The sequence below is a fragment of the Cajanus cajan genome, chromosome 11 (assembly GCF_000230855.2).
Source record: "Cajanus cajan strain Asha chromosome 11, NIPB_CcT2T_4, whole genome shotgun sequence".
Classification (NCBI taxonomy): Eukaryota; Viridiplantae; Streptophyta; class Magnoliopsida; order Fabales; family Fabaceae; genus Cajanus; species Cajanus cajan.
In genome coordinates, this window is record NC_138527.1 from 9,344,181 (window position 1) to 9,369,968 (window position 25,788).

Consider the following 25,788-nt stretch of genomic DNA (forward strand, 5'->3'; position numbering starts at 1 on the left):
TCCTCTACACCAAACAGCAATAGTATATCAATATATCTAAGGCCACAAAAATACATCAACCCTTCCAAACTCACACCTCAACTTCATATTCAAGCTTCCCACTACAATCCTAAACCAAACAACTCACATATTTAGCACAACAGACTTAGAAAATAAAACTCACATGCTACCTAAACCATAAACGGTAAACATGCCAACACCAACACTCAAGGGAATTACCAACATTTCAATCTCTCATCAAGGATACTAGAACTCCAATTCTCATATACAACCTCCTTGGATTCAATCGCTACAACTATAGATTCTAGAAACTCCATTAACCGTAAACTCTCGACAAATCAATGTCTCACCCAAATCTAAGGTCCCAATAATTTCTAGTTGATTAGCAAGGCTTCGTCCACTACTACTGGCACATATGCTTGCAATACGAGCGATACCACTCAACCACTACTTCTTACGTAAGCAAGAAGTATCAAAACAAATAAGCAATCATGAATAGCCTCAACTAAGCTATATCATGTCTTTCAGCCAAATTCTGAGAAAACAATATAAGTGTAAGCACAACACTAACAACACAAGGGAAACATCATCATCATCATCATTATCCTCATCATAAAGCAAAACATATTCCATCATTCATCTACCAAACAAGCATAGTAGACTCATAAGTCACGGCCGATTGGATCGACCTGCTCTGATACCACTAAACCCTTCTACCCCATAATAGATAAGTAACAACAATAAGAATAATTCAATAAATATAATATCAAGAAGGGTCCACATATTTTAATAAAAACTCATAGGTTCACAAGTCTTGAAATAAATAGAAATAATAATAATAATAATAATAAAGTTTTACTCTTAAAAGAAAATTATCAAGGTCTCTAAAGAAAAATGAAAGGGATCCAGAATTTACAAATATAAGGTGAATATAAAACTCCTAAAAATAAGTCTCCTCAAACGACAAATAACAATTCATAACTAAAGCATCCTAAATTCATGCCCCAATGTCACATCCTATCAGAGCAGAACCCTTTCCATTTAGAACTCAACACTATGAGTGCCTTCATCTTCACCTAAAAGAAAACCACATAAAAACAGGACGGTGAGAGATAGATAACATCATATATGAACATAGAGCTACCCAATTCCCACCCCACACCGTGCACCAAAATATCATCATTAACTATAAACAACAAATACATCTCATATAATTACCAAACATCATTTTTTTTCAATCATACAAGCTTTCACACACATGCTCACTATATGCTCATACACATCTCCTCTCCTAAGAGTCTCAACTTGGCACTCCGCACAATGGGCGTACCTCGTCAATTCCCTTAGTTGTTGCCAATGCGGGCATACCGTTCTCACACCCTCCCAGGGCCGGTATGTTGCACGGTTAAACACCCAGCGGCCCGTGCAAAGACAATCCACCCACCGTTAAACCCTCTGTGGCTAGTGAGTTGCGCAGTTAAACACCCAACGGCCCACGCATGGAATGCCTCCCGTCATGGTCCCCCCTGTCTCAACCCCTCTCTGGGCCCAGGGTCCAATGCAATATAGCCACGTCTGGCTTCTCAAGCACCACATGCAACTCATAAGTCTCATGCAACTCATGCATCCCACGTAACTCATAATTAATGCATCTCCATTATATAACATCATCACATGTCAATAACAATCCATGCAATATCATCCTCACATGCTAGGTACCTATCATTAAGTTATCAACATCATAGACCACAAATTTCACATAATTCTTCACACACATCACAATATCTATGACATTCAGTTAATAATTTAACCATAACTAGAGATATACATATCCTTTCTAAGTGATACAAACTCCATTAGAATCCTAACATCAATATCTACAACTTTCATGAAGAACACAAATCTTAATAAAGTCGTTTAGGTTACCATTCAGGGCTCACAAATATTGATGTTGTGGTTCGCACACAGATTGGAAGGCTCAAATTGCAACTCACATAACTTGATCAAATATTAATATTTTTACACGATTCTTGTGTCTAAATCGTAGCCCCAGATGTCTAGTGTCTAACAAAACAAACGGCACTCGATTTAGATAAGTACACAGAAAGATATCGTAAAATTACAAACGTATGTCGGAGTCCCGACGCCAGACGCCCAAAACTGGCGCTGAGCGCCCAAATCTCTGCCCAGACTCCCCTTTGTGAAATTAAACCTGCGTTTTACGAGTTTCAACAAGGTTTTTACCAATTTTCACTACTTCTACACCCCGTTGGTTCAGTTTAACTCCATTTATATTCTTCATACGTTCCAAATCAATCCATACACATCTCAAGCCTCAAAAATTGGTTTCCATTGGTTTTACAAAAAAAAATCCAAACTCTTCTTAACACATAAAATTCAAGTCATCAAATTTAAGGATAAAGAATTAACAAGAAAGCCCCAATGGAATTCAAAGACAATTCAAGAAATAAGTTCTTCCAAATGAATTAAGAATTTAGAACATCGATTGCACAGATAATCGTTCAGAATTTTAAATAGAGTTCCTTGAGGGACTTAGGGATTGCCCTCACTACCCGAACACCCTTATATTCACATATGAAGAAACCCATCTCCCCCGTACCTGGATGAGCAGAAGATGAATGGTCTTGGTGTGATCTAAGATCGTTCCTGAGTACTCTTCCTTAGAGCTCTTTGTTTCTCCTCTTTTTTTCCCTAACCCTTCAGAACGCAAATGAGGCAGATAGGGTTAACACCACCTGACTCCTTTCTTAAAATTAATCCATTGGACTGGGTCAACCCAACCCATTTTCCTTCTCTTCTAACCCACTTCTAATTTTCCTCAAAATAATTAAATAAAATAAATACATGTATATTATAAAATATTTTTTCTCTATAATAATAATATATTTCTGACCCTAAATATAATAATATAATTTCAATAACAAAATATCATATAAAATCAACCTTCTCTTAAAACATATAAATATTTATTTAAAAATGCTAATAAAAATACTTATTTAATACGTACAAAATAATTATCCAAAATAATAATTATTTAAAACGTACAAAATAATATTCCTCTATAATTATTAAAATAATTATGACCAAATACCATCTAATAATAATAATAATAACCTTTTTGAAAATTGGGGTGTTACAATACTCCCCTCCTTTAAGAAATTTCGTCCCCGAAATTTTTGTAATGGTAGACTTCTCTCTTCTTACTTTCTAATCCTTATGCAACCTCACTACCTTATTGATGTACAACTCTATCAATTTCACCAAAGGATATCTAAAGGTAAAACAAGTAAACTTGGCGAGTCTATCCACTAAAACACAAATAGAATCGATCTCTTAAGTATCTCAGACAAACCTATAATTAAGGTCTATCCACTCACCATTACAGTTCCAAAATGGGACGTCTAAGTGCTACAAAATTCCAAAAGACTTCTTGCATACTAAACACGAGCATACAATTTCTCTACTCCTCTCTTCACCTTAGGCCACCATGCTTCCGCTGCACCACTCTGATACATCCTCTTAAGGTCCCGATACATCTCAGTAGCTCCTAAATGAATGTCCTTCCTCTAAAATCATCTTTCTTAATTGAAGGTTACTAAGCACCCAAATTTGTTCTTGCACCTCAAAATAACATCGATTCTACTCAAAAAAATTATCTACACTCCTACCAATCTTTTCCACTTGGTTCTCTAAGAAAGGCTCTAACTCCTAGGCTTCTCTAATCTCATCCATTAATTCACTAGTCACTTTCAACATAATCAATTCAATGCTCCTAAGGATAATCTCACACACAAAGCATAAGTCTCTAAATTCTTCAATCAAATCCAACCCTTAAATCATCATAAACGATATACCAGAGGTTATCATAATCAAGGCATCTGCTACAACATTGGTTTTACTTCTATGATCATCTCTAAAGATTAAGCACCTAAGCGTAAGTTCACTAGGTATACATATCAGATCTCTAATTTCACCACTCCATCTACACCAAAGTCAAACTCTTATCCATCACCTTATCCTATAGCCTCATATCTTGTCACCAAAATTGTGCTTCTCCAATTTCCTTCAACAATCCATTCGTTACTCAAGTCATACTTAGTCTCACACTACTAAGAGTAACCTTATAAGCCAAACTTAAATCTCTAATTTGAGCCAAAAGGATTCATCTCTCTAATCATAAGAGAAGATAAATATAAAGGTTTCCTACACAAAACATCGGTCACCACAATAGCTTTACTCAATTAACAACTAAGTTTGAAATATTAGTCCTCTAGAAATTAAACTATCTCTTTAGTCACATAATTAACTACTCAGTCAACAGATAATTAAGGCTCTAACGATCAAAAAATACTTCAAGCTTAGAATCATATACATAATGTCTCCAAATCTTAGTATAAATATTAAAGCTACTAACTCAAGGTCATAGATAAGAAAATTCCTCTCATGAATTTTCAATTGCCTAAAATCATAACCTACTACCTTTCCTTCTTGTCACAATACTCCTCCCAAACATATCTTTAGAAGCATAACTATATATCACAAAAGACTTACTAAGATCGGCCAATGCTCACACTAGCGCACTAGTCGATCTTTCCTTAAGAATTTGGAAACTACTATCACACTTACTATCTCACACAAAAATAACACTCTTCTTACTCAATATGTTCAAAGGTAATGCTATCTTAGAAAGTTACTCAATAAATATCCAACAACAATGAGCTAATCCAAGAAACTCATAACCTCGCTAATAGACTCATGTATCTCTCACTTAAGCACAACTTCTATCTTAGATAGATCTACGTTATACCTCCGCAAGAAAATTACATGGCCTAGAACACTCATCTCATACAGTCAAAAATCATACTTAGATAATCTATCCTAAATTTATCTTGGATATATCTTCACACTTAACTCTTAATATGGTGATATCACATCCTAAGATCAATCTCATTAATACACAAACATCCACTAATTGATCCATAAAGTCATCTATCCTCATATATACATACATGCATATCAAATCATATTAGAATACCTACTTTAAAATCTTCATATATACTATCCCTAAGCATATACGAATCAATCATCGTTTACACCATAAAGCATGAATCAACTTTACCACATAACATCATACAATCTTAAACAACCTCTCAATCCACCTAACATCTTAGAATCATGACAAAAATCAATTTTTATCCTTGCATTGTCTAACGATTCAAAAATATCATGACACCATACATATCCCTTCAACAATGATCAAAGAAAATGATACCTAGAGAGTTATACTCATCCAAATGATCTCAAACCTATCTCAAAAGAAATCTAAGAGAATAAGTTAAAACTCTTATGAAGACATAAAATTCTAAAAGATCCTCTTCTTAGCTAAAAATTTCAAAAACCGCAGCAGATATATTCGGCGCTTACAGCTAGACCTTTGATCACCAAAGTATCTATAACTGGAGTTCTAGACCTCCGTTTTACCTGATTCCAATTCCATTGGAAAGATAACGTATAAGGCTACAACTTTTATGAAGATCATAAAATCTAAATCTGTCAATATGGTAGTCATAATGGCACAACAAAACTGCAGCGAAAATATCCTCTACACCAAACAGCAATAGTATATCAATATATCTAAGGCCACAAAAATACATCAACCCTTCCAAACTCACACCTCAACTTCATATTCAAGCTTCCCACTACAATCCTAAACCAAACAACTCACATATTTAGCACAACAGACTTAGAAAATAAAACTCACATGCTACCTAAACCATAAACGGTAAACATGCCAACACCAACACTCAAGGGAATTACCAACATTTCAATCTCTCATCAAGGATACTAGAACTCCAATTCTCATATACAACCTCCTTGGATTCAATCGCTACAACTATAGATTCTAGAAACTCCATTAACCGTAAACTCTCGACAAATCAATGTCTCACCCAAATCTAAGGTCCCAATAATTTCTAGTTGATTAGCAAGGCTTCGTCCACTACTACTGGCACATATGCTTGCAATACGAGCGATACCACTCAACCACTACTTCTTACGTAAGCAAGAAGTATCAAAACAAATAAGCAATCATGAATAGCCTCAACTAAGCTATATCATGTCTTTCAGCCAAATTCTGAGAAAACAATATAAGTGTAAGCACAACACTAACAACACAAGGGAAACATCATCATCATCATCATTATCCTCATCATAAAGCAAAACATATTCCATCATTCATCTACCAAACAAGCATAGTAGACTCATAAGTCACGGCCGATTGGATCGACCTGCTCTGATACCACTAAACCCTTCTACCCCATAATAGATAAGTAACAACAATAAGAATAATTCAATAAATATAATATCAAGAAGGGTCCACATATTTTAATAAAAACTCATAGGTTCACAAGTCTTGAAATAAATAGAAATAATAATAATAATAATAATAAAGTTTTACTCTTAAAAGAAAATTATCAAGGTCTCTAAAGAAAAATGAAAGGGATCCAGAATTTACAAATATAAGGTGAATATAAAACTCCTAAAAATAAGTCTCCTCAAACGACAAATAACAATTCATAACTAAAGCATCCTAAATTCATGCCCCAATGTCACATCCTATCAGAGCAGAACCCTTTCCATTTAGAACTCAACACTATGAGTGCCTTCATCTTCACCTAAAAGAAAACCACATAAAAACAGGACGGTGAGAGATAGATAACATCATATATGAACATAGAGCTACCCAATTCCCACCCCACACCGTGCACCAAAATATCATCATTAACTATAAACAACAAATACATCTCATATAATTACCAAACATCATTTTTTTTCAATCATACAAGCTTTCACACACATGCTCACTATATGCTCATACACATCTCCTCTCCTAAGAGTCTCAACTTGGCACTCCGCACAATGGGAGTACCTCGTCAATTCCCTTAGTTGTTGCCAATGCGGGCATACCGTTCTCACACCCTCCCAGGGCCGGTATGTTGCACGGTTAAACACCCAGCGGCCCGTGCAAAGGCAATCCACCCACCGTTAAACCCTCTGTGGCCAGTGAGTTGCGCAGTTAAACACCCAACGGCCCACGCATGGAATGCCTCCCGTCATGGTCCCCCCTGTCTCAACCCCTCTCTGGGCCCAGGGTCCAATGCAATATAGCCACGTCTGGCTTCTCAAGCACCACACGCAACTCATAAGTCTCATGCAACTCATTCATCCCACGTAACTCATAATTAATGCATCTCCATTATATAACATCATCACATGTCAATAACAATCCATGCAATATCATCCTCACATGCTAGGTACCTATCATTAAGTTATCAACATCATAGACCACAAATTTCACATAATTCTTCACACACATCACAATATCTATGACATTCAGTTAATAATTTAACCATAACTCGAGATATACATATCCTTTCTAAGTGATCCCAACTCCATTAGAATCCTAACATCAATATCTACAACTTTCATGAAGAACACAAATCCTAATAAAGTCGTTTAGTTTACCATTCAGGGCTCACAAAAATTGATGTTGTGGTTCGCACACAGATTGGAAGACTCAAATTGCAACTAATATAACTTGATCAAATATTAATATGTTTACACAAATCTTGTGTCTAAATGGTAGCCCCAGATGTCTAGTTTCTAACAAAACAAACGGCACTCGATTTGGATAACTACACAGAAAGATATCGCAAAATTACAAACGTATGTCGGGGTCCCGACGCCCGACGCCCAAAACTGGCGCTGAGCGCCCAAATCTCTGCCCAGACTCCCCTCTGTGAAATTAAACCTGCGTTTTACGAGTTTCAACAAGGTTTTTACCAATTTTCACTACTTCTACACCCTGTTGGTTCAGTTTAACTCCATTTATATTCTTCATACGTTCCAAATCAATCCATACACATCTCAAGCCTCAAAAATTGGTTTCCATTGGTTTTACAAAAAAAAATCCAAACTCTTCTTAACACATAAAATTCAAGTCATCAAATTTAAGGATAAAGAATTAACAAGAAAGCCCCAATGGAATTCAAAGACAATTCAAGAAATAAGTTCTTCCAAATGAATTAAGAATTTAGAACATCGATTGCACAGATAATCGTTCAGAATTTTAAATAGAGTTCCTTGAGGGACTTAGGGATTGCCCTCACTACCCGAACACCCTTATATTCACATATGAAGAAACCCATCTCCCCCGTACCTGGATGAGCAGAAGATGAATGGTCTTGGTGTGATCTAAGATCGTTCCTGAGTACTCTTCCTTAGAGCTCTTTGTTTCTCCTCTTTTTTTTCCTAACCCTTCAGAACGCAAATGAGGCAGATAGGGTTAACACCACCTGACTCCTTTCTTAAAATTAATCCATTGGACTGGGTCAACCCAACCCATTTTCCTTCTCTTCTAACCCACTTCTAATTTTCCTCAAAATAATTAAATAAAATAAATACATGTATATTATAAAATATTTTTTCTCTATAATAATAATATATTTCTGACCCTAAATATAATAATATAATTTCAATAACAAAATATCATATAAAATCAACCTTCTCTTAAAACATATAAATATTTATTTAAAAATGCTAATAAAAATACTTATTTAATACGTACAAAATAATTATCCAAAATATTAATTATTTAAAACGTACAAAATAATATTCCTCTATAATTATTAAAATAATTAAGACCAAATACCATCTAATAATAATAATAATAACCTTTTTGAAAATTGGGGTGTTACACCTTGGGTAAGTGATGCTACGAGGTTGAGCGTGCCCCTGGCATGGTGTGGGATGAATGAGGCAATTAACTCGTATCACTTGTGTCAGATGTGGCGTAGCCTTGGCATAGTGTTAATTGTAAGATTTGTGTGGATTGTGATGGATTGATGTAATTGAGATGTGAAGATGATGAATGATTGATAAATTATGATATATATAAATGCTTGTGAATATTTCATTCAGTAAGGAGTTATGATGGATTATGTTGTGTTTTTTTTTCTTGTGTGCTTTCCATATAGATGTTTTCTTTTCTCACCGTATAATTTGTGGATGTTTTAGGTGAAGAAGATCCGGCTTTTAGTGGCATCTAGAATGCCAACCATTGAGTTATGGATGTGCTCTGATATTATGACATCGGGACAGAGGATTCTAGGATAAATTTTTATATTTATTTAGAGTTATACCTTCTCTTTTGAAAACAATTTGTAAACTCTCAAGTTTTACTTTCTAAATTTCATTTTTAATTATTTTAGTTATTTATGAAGGTTTTATGTGAACCTTTTTTACCATTGTTGAATATTTTATTCTTTAGTTAATTACAAGATTTATTTATATGTGTTGGGGTAGTAAGGGTGTCACAATAGGAACTCACGAACAATTCAAGAGCCACAAGATTAGTTCAATACACAAAATTAAAAATAAATAGCATCAATTAAAGCAATGAAGAATCATATAGAAGACAAAGGAACTCATACAAATTGAGTTTCCCCCTCGTACAATGCATTCAACAGAAAAGAGATTGGGGTCCAATCTCACTACCTCGCAATTATCCCATGTCCAAAGGGAGATTACGCACTCCCCTTTACCTCGATGAACGGTTGATGAAGGACATTGATCTCTGGGGTGTTCTCGTATGAGGTATGGATCTCCTTCCTATGAGCATATGCATAATATGAAAAATGAAAAGCGTAAATAAAATAACTCTCATAACCTACTTTTTACAAACTTAACTCACACTTAACTCTTCAGTAAAAATACTTGAACCATAGTTCTCATTTCCTTTCCATCAAATATTAACACTTATAAATAAATAATATATCAAATAAACATATTTCTCCCAACCCAAATAATTATAACAAAAAATGGGGCTGTTCAAAAAAACCAAAAAAACCACATTGAATTTAAAACCAAACCAAACTATTTAAAAAAAACCGGAACCAATTATAATAAATTGAACCGGTTTTAATTTTTAAAATAAAACTAAAAAATTGAACTTATTTTTTTAAAAAGCTTTGGTTCACTAAAACCGGAAAGCGGAACAGCCCTCTCACTCACTCTATCTCGCATACGCACAACAAATAAACCACATTTCATTGCTCAGCCACGCTTTTGATAGATGGCCAGTGGAGGTAGTGGGTTTGATGCGGATTTCGAACGGAATTAACTATTTCACCTAGTAATTGAATGAGTTATTGTCGGCACGTGTATGCTATTGTATGGATGTGTGATTGTTGTAAGGTGTTTTGCGGTGCAAGGAGAGTGAACTTGATCGGGGAGCACATTGATTATGAAGGTTATTCGGTGTTGCCTATGGCTATTCGGCAAGACACAATCATGGCCATTCGGAGAAACGAGTCTGAAAAGGTTCTTAAGATCGCTAACGTGAATGGTGGAAAATATTCTGTTTGCACTTATCATGCTGATCCTCTCCAGGTGGATCCTCGAATCCTTTTGGTCAAGCACTGTATAATAATGTGAAGCTTAAAACAGCTTTAAGAAGAGGATTATTGTTACTATTATTATTTATTCGTATAAAAAATTTTACGATCAAGAGAAAGAGAGAAAAATATAAAATATTGGTGTGTAAATTGATGTATTAATAACACATATCTTCTAAGAATGTTTGTTTGCTATTCATTTTTTGTCAATAAAATTGTTCTGTTTTGTTGATATTCATTGGCTGTGTTTTTCATGCAGGAAATCGACTTGAAGAATCACAAATGGGGCCATTATTTTATTTGTGGGTGAGTTTATTTCATATTTCTCTTGTCGTTTCCTCGTTTTATTCTGAGGTATAATGGCTAGCTCTGTTAGATGTATGTGCTTTGTGTTTGTTCTCCTTAATGAACCTTGCTTAACGCTGCCAAGATGATGCAGAGTATTGGTCATTCAAACTATTAGTCCTGGTCCTAGACTAGTGCGCGTTCTGGTTACTTTATAAAAAAGAGTGCTTGCAATTTTATTTTAATGATATATTTACAATCTGTACTGTAAAATTTGAAACGATATGCTATGTATGAATGAAGGAGCGTTGAATAATATAATAGATACAGTGGTTTTGTTTTTTGGATGAAAAAGAAAGAGTGTAGAATTGTTGTTTAATTCAGTATTAATTGATAATGCAATCTGTAGTTTACCTCCAAGTGAATGTTGATCATTATCTCTGGTTTTCTATTAGAGATTACAATTTGTCTGTTGATGGCTTTAAATTAAAAGGAAAAAGGGCATCTTTTTTACAGGTTCTGGACTATCAAGCTCTGCAGCGTTTGTTTGTTCATCCACAATTGCTATTATGGCTGCTTTTGATGTGAACTTCCCAAAGGTATGCCTTTCGGGCTGGAATTCATGTGTGTGTAATAGTTTGTGGTTTATTTCTTCAAATCGGTTCAAAAACTGGTTTTATTATGAAACTGGTTTTAAACCGATTATAAACTTGTTTATTAAAGTAATTCAGTTTTAAACTGGTTTATTAAAGTGGTTTAAATAATTTATAAACCAGTTTATTTTATTAAAATGGTGTAATGCAGTTTGGTGCGGTTTTTTTAAAAAACCAAACTATGCACACCCCTAACAAAAAATAATAATTAATAATTAAAAAATATATAATACATAAAATAAATACATTTCTCCTCGTACCATTATAATTAAAATAAAATATACCAATATTCTTAGCAAAAACGAGTTTTTCTCTAAATACTTATTATTACAAAATATCATACACATTTCTCTAATAAATAGTATGCAAAACAATATTTTCAATTATTTATTATTTAATTAAAATGCTCATAATTATTAAAAGCCTATAAAATATCTCATTAAATCCTTTAATTAATCAAAATATACTATTAATAGTTTTAGAAAACTTGGGTGTTATAGTTTCAACCGAGAATGTAAAACATTTGAATTGTAGTGGAATGATTTAATTATGCCCAGGGTTCAAATGCAAATGAAGCCAAGAAGAGTGGGGTATACTTGAAGGAAGAAGGGTCAAGCTCATTTTGAGCTTTCGGTTACTTTGAGTAGTCCATTTTCTCTTTGGAAATATTTGTTTGTATATATTTTCTTTTATTTTTGGATCAAATTGTTTCTAAATTTAATTCCTTGTGATTTTCCCTCTAGGAGTGTATTTAGTATTTCAAAAGGGGTTCAACTATTGTTTCAGAGATGTGCCTATTGGGCGTGTTTGGGCCATGAGAGAGTGGATAATTTTCTTCAAGTAGTGGACCTCCACTCCCTCGTAGGATTGTCTCTCTTATAAGTTCACACAAGCCAACCAAGTCACATGTTCCACACACTAGTCACGCTTTTTGCATGTTTGCTTCTACACCTCATTTTCTACTAATACACCATTCAAAAAGTGCAAATGGTCAATCTAAATATAACATAACAACACAACGAATAAAAATACTAAATATTTAAAAGGGAAATTTCTCCTTAACTTCTTTCATCATTGAAATTCTCCTTATGGTAAGAACATCATTCTTGCTTATCTTTCCCTTGAGAGTGGCACGCCTCACCCTCCCAATCTTCTTGATGTTTGATTTTTGGTTTCATGGAAGAAACTTGAAGGAGGTTGGAGTTGCTATGGAGAAATCCCCTACGATTCACCCTGTGAATTCAACCGTTAAGTGCCTAGACTCGGTGATTGTATTTTTCTAATAGGAACTAGACATTAATTTTTTTGTTATTTGTTTAATCTTATTTATTTAATTCATTTATCCGACTTCATGCATTTTTATGTTGAGGAAAATTCTTTTATTTATTCTCAAATCTCTCTATCTAGGAGAAGACTTCAAAGGAAACTCTAAAGCTGAAATATAATCCTAAAGAATGTCAAGAGTGCAAAAGCAAAAATTCTTCAGCATTCAAAAAGTGTAAAAGATCAATCTAAATATAACACAACAAGACAATGAATAAGAAATTGTAAAGGCCGGATCTTTATAGTCACCTATATACTAACACATGTTTATATATATCATGAGGATAACAACATAAAAATAGAGATGGTTTACCACACATGGGATAATAAGAATGAAGAAATGGAATGTGACAAAAATAGTTGTACAATTTAAAAACTCAGCAAATATGTACAAAATTTAAAAATATAGAGAGACAACCCATAAATAAAAAATGAAATGGAAAGATGATACACTTTGGGGGAATAATAAATGTTTTTTTTATATAATTATTATAGATCAAAACTTGTAATGAATTCTAATTTAAAAATCATATGCACACTAATTTTAATTTGAAAATAAAATAATATATAAATGACAATTTTCTAAACTTCTTTTCTAAACATTCAAATTTCATCATTAAAATATATCCTAATATGAAAAATGTTTATATTGTAGTTCTAATGTGAAAATTTTTAAACATATCTAAAATTATTTATAATTGGTTTCAATGATTTTATTCCCATCTCACAAGTATTTTGTGTTTGCTCTTAATTATTTCATTTTGCAATATCTAAAGCATTTGTTAGTATTTGTTTTATTTAATGTATGAAACAAATTGATCGAAAAAGAAAATTACAATGCCAAATAATTAGAATTGATGATAAATTAAATATGACTTTTAGGTTGATTATTATACATGTCAATCAACATACCACTTATGATTCTAATGCGGGTTGGGTCACGGTGTAAAAACTAATATTTACATCATCAACATAGAAATTAATTTCTTTGAGAGAAACGTGTTGTAAGAGAGAACAACGAATTTAATTAAAATTTAATAAGGCAATAATTAAAAGTTTTTATGCTTGTGTGTTCAATCACATATTACTATATGTGTATGTATGATGAGTTTTTTTAATGTTATTGTAACAACTATCCTAAAATTCATATTTCATATATGATTTGATTTTAGGCAACAAGTTTAATTTGTCAACATAATAATTAAGCAGTGTCAAAAAATAGTAATAATTAAGCAAGCTAGTAACAAAAATTAAAACCCTTAAATTAGTTGACTCTTTAAGTGACTATTTTTTCAAGGAAGGTAACTCATCGGGCTTATCCTAAAGTATTCCAGAACATATATATGAGAAAAACTGTTATTGAAAAAATCAACTATTAGCCAACAATTTTTGCCAATAAAGTCTCACGTGACATATGTCAAACTGAAATTTGACTTTTGATAATGAAAAAGGTTTCGTGTAAAAGACAAAATTGATATGGGAATACTGTGGCAAACAAAAATACAGGTAGATTAAAGAACAAAATGATTGAATTTCTAAAAAACTAATGACTAGATACATGATCCTTAAAAGTATTGAAGACAAGCAAAAACAGCTAATAACTTGCGTAAAAGAATTAATTAGGTCGACTAATATTGGCAAGTAGCAAGAATATAAAATTTGCATAAATCTTGAAGACTTGGTGTGGTTTTCCATAGTTTCTTTTCAATCACTTTTCATAATGTATGTGAAAATAACTCTATTTTATGCTACTCTTTTATTATTTTCCTTATCTTCAGCAGAATATGTGAAACTCATAGTGAATGGGGTCACATCCATTGCTACGACAGATAATAATTTTGTTTGTGCAACTTTGGACTGGTGGCCTGCTAATAAGTGCAACTACAACAATTGTCCCTGGGGACAAACGGGCATTCTGAATTTGGTATTTACCATTAGGCACCAATGCACCATGTATATTTTCATCGTACATAATTTCAATAGAAAAAGAATATAACTAGTTTCCCATGTGTTTGTTGTTGCAACTTTTGCAGGACTTGAGTAACAAAGTTCTATCAAATGCAATCAAGGGTAGGTTTTATTTTTCTCAGGTCTAATCGTATGATCATTTTAAAAAGAAAAAAAACTTACAAGAAAAAGTATTGTTGGCCCTTCTAGGTTGTTTGCTTTTGTATCAATCATTTTTGGTCATCCTCGTTCTTTAGTTCAGTGGAGGCAAGATGTGACATTTTAATTGTCAAATGTCTATAGCATATATCATATGATCATGTGTAGACAATATTAGTCTATGAATTTCACATTACCTATCATTCCAAAATTTTGCAGCATTTAATCCCCTGAGGATCAGATTAGGAGGTTCAGTGGAAGATCAGATTGTTTACCAATTTGGGAAGCAAAAGAAATGCCCTCATTTCAAGAAGAGAGAAGGTGGTCTTTTTGGTTTCAGCACAGCATGCCTTCCCAAAATGAGATGGGATGAAGTACATGATTTTTTTAACAAAACTGGGTACTTGTTTAGTTTTTACCATTATTTTTTCAGCACGAGGTACTATGATATATGTTAGTAGCGTGCTACATTCAATTCTGACATGCATTTTTTTTGTTTTCTTTATTTGCGTATTTTGCAGAGTGAAATTAATTTTTGGGTTGAATGCTCTCACTGGAAAGAAAAATTCCATACAAGACAAGTTGAACTGGGTTGGAAACTGGAATCCAAAAAATGCCATAAGTCTCATGAAGTACACAATATCAAAAGGATACAAAATAGATTCATATGAATTGGGTAGCTAAATTAAATCTTCAATTAATTTTGATTCAACCTTCGATATTTGAATTACATGCATATATATCTCTACGTATGTTATTTTTTTTATTTTCTCCGATTGATCCCATGTGCATTATGATTTATGATGCTTAATAGGAAATGAGCTATGTGCTGAGGGGATAGGAGCCAGAGTAGACAGTGTTCAATATGCTAAAGACATCACTATGCTCAGACGTATAGTTAATCTACTATACCCAGATGCTTCTAGAAGGCCTAAAGAGTTAGGCCCCGGTGGTTTCTATGGTAAGGAATGGTTTCAAAGCTTCTTACTAAATGTTGGGCCTGGCGTGGTTGATGGAGTGACCCACCACATTTACAACCTTGGTGCCGGTATGTATGTGTGTGTGAGTGTATGTAGATATATTTATATTGTTTTTTCTTTTTTGTCAACAGCAATAGCATGCACTTTACTACTTACCTCTTAGTGATTGTTTTGCTTCTAACAATATTTATTCCAAATAAATTAAGGTGTTGACAAGGATGTTATCAACAAGATTCAAGACCCATATTTCTTGAGTCAAGTTGCTGAAACTTTCAAAAATGTTGCTCAAGCAGTCAAGGAATTCACACCGTGGGCAGCACCATGGGTTGGGGAAGCTGGTGGAGCCTATAACAGTGGTAGCAAAGATGTGTCTCACACTTTTGTTAATGGGTTTTGGTTGGTCTAATATGCCAATGAATTGAGTTCTTTTTTGTTTCTTTTTCAAAATTCCGCAACTATATATGTTAAGATCTCTTAACTTAATATAAATAGGTACTTGGACCAGTTGGGCATGACATCAACCTTAAACCACAAGGTTTATTGTAGACAAACTCTAGTTGGAGGAAACTATGGTTTGCTAAACACAACAAGCTTCATTCCTAACCCGGATTATTATGGGTAAGTCGTGTTTCATTTGTGTGGGAGAGGCACTCGCTACTAATGAATGTCTAATTCATTTAAAACTTACCCTAGCATGCACAACCAACATTCTTTATCTGTTATATTTCTAAGTTAATATTCTACAAAAATTTATCAAACAACCTAAGTGATCAAGACTTAATTATGGATTAACATGTCATTCTAATCAAAACGTATTTTGATCAATTAGAGCGCTTTTATGGCATCGACTTATGGGAAGCAAAGTGCTTTCGGTTTCCCACGAAGGATCACCATTTTTGCGTGCATACGCTCATTGCTCAAAGAAAGGGGTAAGCTCATTTATCTCAAAATGTCTTTTTTTTTCTTTTTTTTCTCCCCTTATTTTGTCTTCACAAAAAAAAACTATTCATATAGAGGTTAACAACACCATTCTATAGAAAAATAATTAGCATATCATAAAGTGTTACAATTATTTGGGAAAAAGTAATTATATAGATTAAATCAAACAAGTTTCTATAACGTCTAAAGACAATGTGTGCCATTTGTTCTTAATCTTATTTCTCTTTCTAATTAATCACTACTAGTTGTTTTCCTTACTCTCAGCCTGGAATCACTGTGCTACTCATAAACATGTCCAATTCCACTACTTTCAATGTATCCCTCGTTGATGACATGAATTTGGATCCCGTCTTGGAGACGATACCAGGAAAAGTACCAACGACTACTAGGGAAGAATACCATCTGACACCCAAAGATGGAAACATTCGAAGTGATGTGGTATTATTGAATGGAACTCCACTACAATTGACAAATTCACTAGACATACCAGAAATGAAACCACGGTTGGTTGATGCTTCTTCTCCAATCAAAGCAGACCCTGACTCAATTGTATTTGTCTATACCAAGAGCTTCAATGCACCAACATGTTGATAGCAAGTACAAACTGTTAATTAGAAACTTACAATACAAGAATTTATACATATCTATAGTTTCATTGTTCCAACACATACACATGATATCAATCTGCAATATGACAATAAAATATTAAAATGTTAGTGTGGGAAACTATTTCTAATTCTAATTACTAGAACATTAATAAAATTTTAATGAAAAATTCGTAGTTGATTTATTAGAATGATTACACATTTATATTTGTATATACCAAGAACTTCAATGCACCAGCATGTGGATAATAAGCACAAAATGTTAATTAGCAACATACAAGACAACAATTTGTACATATTTAGAACTTTACTGTTTCATCACGTCCACATAATATTAATCAACAATGTTGGTAACTAATTTGTATTCTAAATTTTATTGACCAATCCGTAGTTGATTTATTAGAATGATTATGCAATTTATATAACTGTTGTATTATATTATTTGAGAGGTTTTATTAAAGATTTAGAATATTATAGAGAAAAATAAATTAGTTTTTTTTTAAATTCAATTAAAAAATAATGTTGAAATGCCTGCTAAAAGTAAAATCCCATTTTTCACAAAATAAATAAAATATTTCTTGATAAAATAATTATAGTTTCTAACGTAATTAATTAAATTAATTGGGTTAGTAACATAATTAAAATATTTATTAAATAAAATAAAAAAGGCTATAGAGGATAAAAAGACTATTGGGTTGGACTATGTGACCAATTAACCTAAAAGCTTATTAAAAACAAAAAAATAAGGGTTAGGTATTTTCTTACGTGTCATTCTAAACCGTAAAAGCACATGAAATTGGGGATAAGAAAAGGCCAGGACAAGCAAGGCAGGCAAACACCAAGTTTATTAAATTAAAGCCCAAGTTTGGTCTATTATTTGTCATAGACTTTTTTTATAAGCCTAGCCTGACTCTTTTAAAAGCATGGTATGACCTATTAGCCTATTTAATATCCTATCTTACGTTATCTACGTTAAATAAGCCAGTAAACGCAAATTTAAATAAGTCAACAAATCTATTTTTCAATACTCGTGCATGTGTTTTTTGAATTTGCATGATAAAAAATAATTAGTTTAAATTGTTATTATTAAAATTTAGAGTTTAAAATAAAATTAATAAATTCACATAAGAGGGAATACTCAAGCATTATTATGTTCATTAACATGCACTCAGGTAGAGTGAGATGAAAGAAGAGAGTCTTATTTTTTTGAAAAAAAATCTAAATAGCCAGCAATGACGATGAAGGAAAAAAGTAGACAAAGATTTAGCTGCTAAAATTTTCTATTTTCTATTTCTTGATTTCATTTTTGTGACACCTTCTATCTCGCGAATAAATAAAACTGAATACAAGACTCTTTCATAAATAAAATCTAACGTGTTCAACATAGAAGGTATCACATTTTTAACCAAACAAAACCAACTGAAATCTCAATTAAATCCACTACAACAAAACAAACAATTATCTTAAAACTTGACAAAAGAAGATAATCTCTCTCTACGTCCCGATATCACATCGTATCAGAGCAGAAACCCAACTACAAGGACCAGGTCACACCAACAACATCCTTAACCTCATGATGTAAATCACTTACAAGAACATATAATAGAGATAACACAAAACAAGGAGAGTGAGAAACATCTCACCTGGCTCACGAGGTAGAATATAATTGGATAACCGAACATAATAAAAAAGTAAAAATATATATCATAACAGATTACAGAAAAAGATATTGATACAACAAAATACAATTCAACTAATAATAAATAAATCATATAACCAATATAATTCGTCACATAAATTCACTTGTATACATATACATATGATTCAATTGACATGGACCTCATAATGCATATGCATTTAGCACCAATAAAATCAATTGTCAATTATTGCCCGAATGCTCACGATTGTCATTTTTTGCTTGAAGGTGTGACACCCTCTACCCCAACATACATATACAGTAATTATAAAAAAATATATAATTTTACATCAATAAAAATCAAATTTCCAACTACGTAAGGGTAAAGAGTTCACATTCATAAACTTAATCCAAATAACATGACGGTAAAATTACAAAGAAATAAAACTGAATTTTCCAAAATAATTTAATAAGAACATCTTAAACTAATCCTATCTGTGTCCCGATGTCACATGTCCTATCAGAGCAAAACCCAACATAGAAGCCTAAATTTCATCACCAACATCCTCAGCCTCACACTGATGATCACCTGTATAATAGTCACAGCAAAACAACACGAGAAAAGGGAGTGAGAAACATCTCACTCTGGCTCATAGTGTAGAAATGTACGCCGAATAGCCAAACACAAACAAAACAGGTATAACATAGATAAATTAATAATAACATCACACTCATCCAAGACATAAACCATCACTTTATCAAATAACATTAAAAATGCATAAGTATGGACACGGACTACATATTATCATGCATGTGGCGCCAGTAAAACATCACATGGCATATTGCCGCTAGCAATACACGAAGAGTAGTCTAGGAGTACATGCCGGGTCACACCCTCTGCGCACTCTCACTAGAAGGATATACTACCAGAGTCTCGTCGGGATAGCTAAGCCGCGCAAGATACATCCCATGCACACAATGGGCGAGACTGGGACTTCCAAACCGAGCTATCCCCAAGGACTAATCCCCAAAGCTTTTACACTAGGGGGCCTTCTCTGGCGGTGTATTCCATATCGTACCCTTAAAACACTTATGAAAATGATGCATGTCAATCACGACTCTATGCATTCTCATATCACATTATCATTTCCCATGGTCATATCACATCATCGCATTTCGTCATCATATTTCATTATCACATTTCATATCCCATGTCTCAATCACATTTCACTTTACATCATCATATTCACAAAGCCTCCACAGAGCACTTTAATTTATATCAAAACTCGTTTATTTATAAAATTAAATACATATTTTTACATCTCATCAAACAAGGAATATAACAGAAAAATCAGAAATCAAAACAGAAAATATTTCATATTTTGCCTATTTCTCATAGGGTTTCCCGCAGGAACCCATAGAGCACTCTAGATCATATTAAAACATATTTATTTTCAAAATTAACCACATACTCATGCATCACATCCAACAAAGAACACAACAAAGTAATCAGAAGGAAAAATAGAAAACATTCATATTTTGCCCGTTTTCTCATAGGGTTTCCCATAGGAACCCATAGAGATCTCAAGTCATACAATTAATTGCATATAAGAAAAATAATAAGCAAAACATATACAATTGGGAGAAACCCCTCATACATGAGCATACATAAAAATATAGCAAACACAGGATTGGGGACCAATCCCACTACCCAGCATACAATCCCACACCCAGAGCGAGGTTTCTCACTCCCCCCTTAGCTGGATGAGCAGAAGACAAAGGTGTGATCTAAGGTCGTTCCTGAGTACTCTTCCTTAGAGCTCTTTGTTTCTCGTTTTTTTTTCCTAACCCTTCAGAACGCAAATGAGGTAGATAGGGTTAACGCTACCTGACTCCTTAAAATTAATCCATTGGGCTGGGTCAACCCAACCCATTTTCCTTCTCTTCTAACCCACTTCTCTTTTTCCTCAAAATAATTAAATAAAATAAATACATGTATATTATAAAATATTTTTCCTCTATAATAATATTATATTTCTAACCCAAAATATAATGGCTAAAACACTAATTTGGTCCCTTATATTAATTGTTTGTTTCAATTTAGTCCCATTTTAATTTTTGGTTTCAATTTGGTCTCAAACTAATTAATTGGTTTCAATTTAGTCCCAAATTAATTAATTGGTTTCAATGTGGGACTTCCGTCTAAATTATTTAAACGGAGTTAACTTTTAACCACGTGCATGCCACGTAGATGCATACGTGGATGCCACATGGATGCCAAATTTTTTTAAAATACCTGGACCCAGAACGGCCCGTTCTGAAACCGGAACGGGTCGTTCTGGTTGCACTTTTGGTGTTTAGTTTTGCATCCGGAACGACCCGTTCCAGGTGCAAAATTAACACACAAAAAGTGCATCAGAACGGGGCGTTCTGGTTTCAGAACGGCCCGTTCTGGTTTCAGAACGCCCGTTCTGGTTTCAGAACGGTCCGTTCCAAAACTGAGAATAGTGCCTTCATTGTATTTTTTGGTAATTATGCAATTTTGATCCCTAAGGTTTTAATTGAGTAATTTCAGTCTTTAAAAGATTATAGTTGTGTAATTTTAGTCTCACCATTTTTAATTGTATAATTTTAATCTCTCAAATATCATGATTGTGCAATTTTAGTCTTTCTTATTAAAAATATATTAATTTTAAAATTTTAATATATATATATATATATATATAATGTTTTAAAACTATATAATTGTTTGCTTATTTAAATTAACATATATTATAATTTTTTGTAATGTATCAAATGATATATATTTATTATTACTAAATAAATAAAATTTATATATTATTAATAAATTAATATCAATAATAATTTTCCTATATTTATAAATAAACTAATAATTTGATAAATATATATTAATATATATTAATATATTTTTACAAAAATATAAATATATAAGATCAGATATATTTTTCTAATTAATATACTTATATTTTTGTAAAAGTATATTAGTTTATCTATAAATATATTAATAATATTATTGATATAATATCAAAAATTATAACATATGTTAATTTGAATAGATAAATAATTGTTTAATTTTAAAACATTATATATATATGTTGGATATCAGCACATATCAATCAGAATCTGTTGGAAATCAGCATATATCAATCAGAATATTCAATTCTGATTTGTAAAGATTTAATGTTAATAAGATCAATTTTATTTCCCCTCCTTTAATTATTTAGATACAGCATTTATAGGGAGAATTATTTCCCAGATTTTTAGGGATAGATTAGTGTGTAGATTTATTCCCTTGTATTCTATTTATAACACTTTTGTATTTTGCCCAAATCAGAGAAATATACATTATATTTTTCCACAATATATATATATATATATATATATATTAAATTATTAATTTTTAATGGGAGAAACTAAAATCGTAATGTTATGATATTCTTTATTAATTTTATTAAAAAATGTAATAATTTTGAAAAGTATTTTTTTATGGTAAAAATTTTAAAATTACTTATTTTATTAAAATATTTATTTTATTAGATATAACAACATAATTAAAATATAATTAATAATATATATTTTGTAAAATTATTAATATATTATATTTTTTAAAAAAAAGTTAAAACCGGAACGGCCCGTTCTGAAACCGGAACGGCCCGTTCTGGTTTCACTTTTTGTGTGTTAATTTTGCATTTGGAACGGGCCGTTCTGAATGCAAAATTCATACACCAAAAAAGAAACCAGAACGGCCCGTTCCGGTTTCAGAACGGGCCGTTCTGGGTCCAGGTATTTTAAAAAAAATTGTCATCCACGTGGCATCCACATAGCATCCACGTGGTATCCACGTATGCATCTACGTGGCATCCACGTGGACAAAAGTTAACTCCGTTTAAATAATTTGGACGGAAGTCCCAAATTGAAACCAATTAATTTTTAAGGGACCAAATTGAAACCAATTAATTAGTTTGGGACCAAATTGAAACCAAAAATAAAAGTGGGACTAAATTGAAACAAACAATTATTATAAGGGACCAAATTAGTGTTTTAGCCAAATATAATAATATAATTTCAATAACAAAATAACATATAAAATCAACCTTCTCTTAAAACATATAAATATTTATTTAAATATGCTAATAAAAAATACTTATTTAATACGTACAAAATAATTGTCCAAAACAATAATTATTTAAAACGTACAAAATAATATTCTTCTATAATTATTAAAATAATTATGACCAAATATCATATAATAATAATAATTATTATTATAATAATAATAATAACTTTATTGAAAACTGGGGTGTTACAGAAGGCCACCACCCGAAGGCTAAGTCTCAATTAAGCGTACGATGCATGTCGAACAGGACTCACAACATTATCATATTATAATAATATGCATCATAAATGCATGTCAATTTACTTTCACAATAGCCTCATCTATATACAAAGGAAAAACCTCATTCACTTTATCAAGATATCGATATAAATACTCAAACAATTTATTGTTTAATGATTTGTTGTACACATTTCATTTACAACATTCAATTGTCATAACTTCACATTTCATATTCAATCATCTCAAACAATTAGTACAAGAATCATTCCTTGGACAAGATAACCAACACATAATACATTGTATCACACAAGAGTCATAAGTTCACATTTCAAACACACATTTACATACATTAGCTCGATACACCTCAAGTCATTAACAATCAAATCACATCATAAATATTCACAATTATTCTCTTTCATGATTTCTCTTTCCTAAATATTGTTATAGGTACCTCAAATTATTCATAAGATGAAACACCTAAACAGTAAAGTTATTCATTATCGTCTTTCACACACTATATTTTCATAACTTAATCTTCTATGACATTGTGTTGTCTAAACACCTTATCTACAGACATACATATGGTATCAATTTGATATTAAAGTTCCTTGAAATATAAGGCAATTTTGCACAACTTCTATGCTTATATTAAGAGCTAGTTCTACCATCAACTATTTTTAAAAATTACAAAATCTCAACATTTCAACCTAAATCTGACAGCCTGACCTCCTCTCACTAACTTGAACATAACTCGAGTTCTAGACCTCCTTTTTGAGTTATTCCAATGGTATTTGAAAGCTTATATCCAAGTATACAACTTTCATGTAGATTAGAAATCCTAATTATTTCATGCATGTCTACTCTAAAGGCTTATAATATACACATGTTACATTTCGCCTACAGAATATGAGGTTCATCTTTTAACTCACATAACTCGATCATTCCTTAACATTTTTAGATGATTCTTGAGTCTAAACTATAGCCCAAATATCTAATTTCTAACCCAACACCAAAAACTCAATTTTATTAATCACACACAAAGAAATCCCATCAATATCAAAGTATAATCATACAAGAATTCAGAACAAGGCACAACTAATACCCAAACTCTCTTCTCATTTCCAATAGGTAAAAACATAAATTAAAGCCTAATATTAGTTTATTATACCCTCAATTACTCAAATCCAACCTTAATTTCATATATTCGAGCATATAACATCAATCTTCACTTTTCTCTATAAGCAATGGTTACTTATAGGAACTACATGCATTCACAAGTTCTCAAACAATTTAAATTACATGAAATAAATTATATGTATAGTTCAAACATGACATATAATGCACATAATTACATAGTTATTAAACTTTTCATTCAATCACCAAAAATGCATTCTCTTAGGGTTCCCATAGGTGTAACAACCCAATTTCCACTAGGTCAAGAGCCCAATTAAGGTGGTTTAGTAGCACGGAACAGGCCATTACAAATTACTAAATAGACCTACTTTTGGGAGCCGGAACGGGCCGTTCCGGATTTGGAACGGCCCGTTCAAAACCATAAAATTTGTCTATGATTCTTAGTTGGGAATGGGCCGTTCCGGACTTCAGAAATGGCCTTTGAACCTTATTTGAGAACGGGCCGTTTCAAAATATGACCTTTGAGAGTTTTAATGCAAACCCCAGAAGGGGCCGTTCTGGATGTGAATTTTACACATGACGTGAGATTTCAGAACGGGCCGTTCCGGATTTGAAACGGGCCGTTTCGCGAATCCTGATGCCTATAAATTGAGTGCTCTCGCACTCCTAAAATCATATTTTTCAGTTCTGACTTCTTTTAGTTCTGACTTCTTTCTTCTACACTCTCTGAAGATTGAGGGGCACTTAGAGGAGGAGATCAAGAGATCTCTGTTTTGGTTTCAACTGCTGTTTATCCAGGTACGGGGGAAAAGGGGATTATTTATATGTAGAGTTACATGAGGGAATTGGGTAGAGGAAGAGTCCCTTATGATTATGAGTAATTTTATAATTATTTTTGTTTGGAGAATTATTGGTCTTATGTGATTCTGTATGTATTTAGGATTACGAATATATGATTTATTTGTAAAAATGATGCTCTGGGAGAGAGAACAAAATTATAGAAAAGTGCCTGTAAGTTAGGTTTTGGAAAAATTAGATTATTTCTGTTTGAGGAATTAATGATAGCATTAGATTCTGTATGTGTTGAGGATTAGAAATATATATTTAATTTGTAAGAATGACGATTTGGGAGAGAGAACGAAATTGTAGAAAAGTGCATGTGAGCTAGGTTTTAGAATAATTGTGGGTTTTACCGTTTATGTTAAATTATATTAAATTGATAATTCTATTGATTATTTTATTAATTTATGAATGTTATTATTATGTTAATTGATAAGAATTGATGATATAGATGT

The 25,788-nt window shown here is 32.4% G+C and overlaps 1 protein-coding gene across 1 annotated transcript; it reads left to right on the forward strand.

Annotated features, from left to right (window-relative positions):
• The first annotated feature begins 13,226 nt into the window (after nucleotides 1–13,226).
• LOC145953280 (heparanase-like protein 2) lies at nucleotides 13,227–19,616 on the forward strand. The gene is made up of 9 exons (XM_083067198.1): nucleotides 13,227–14,660; nucleotides 14,770–14,806; nucleotides 15,062–15,242; nucleotides 15,364–15,521; nucleotides 15,657–15,890; nucleotides 16,029–16,218; nucleotides 16,315–16,440; nucleotides 16,652–16,751; nucleotides 17,026–19,616. The coding sequence occupies exons 1-9, from the start codon at nucleotides 14,457–14,459 to the stop codon at nucleotides 17,350–17,352; spliced, it is 1,557 nt and encodes a 518-aa protein (XP_082923324.1). The 5' UTR covers nucleotides 13,227–14,456; the 3' UTR covers nucleotides 17,353–19,616.
• Nucleotides 19,617–25,788: the final 6,172 nt, after the last annotated feature.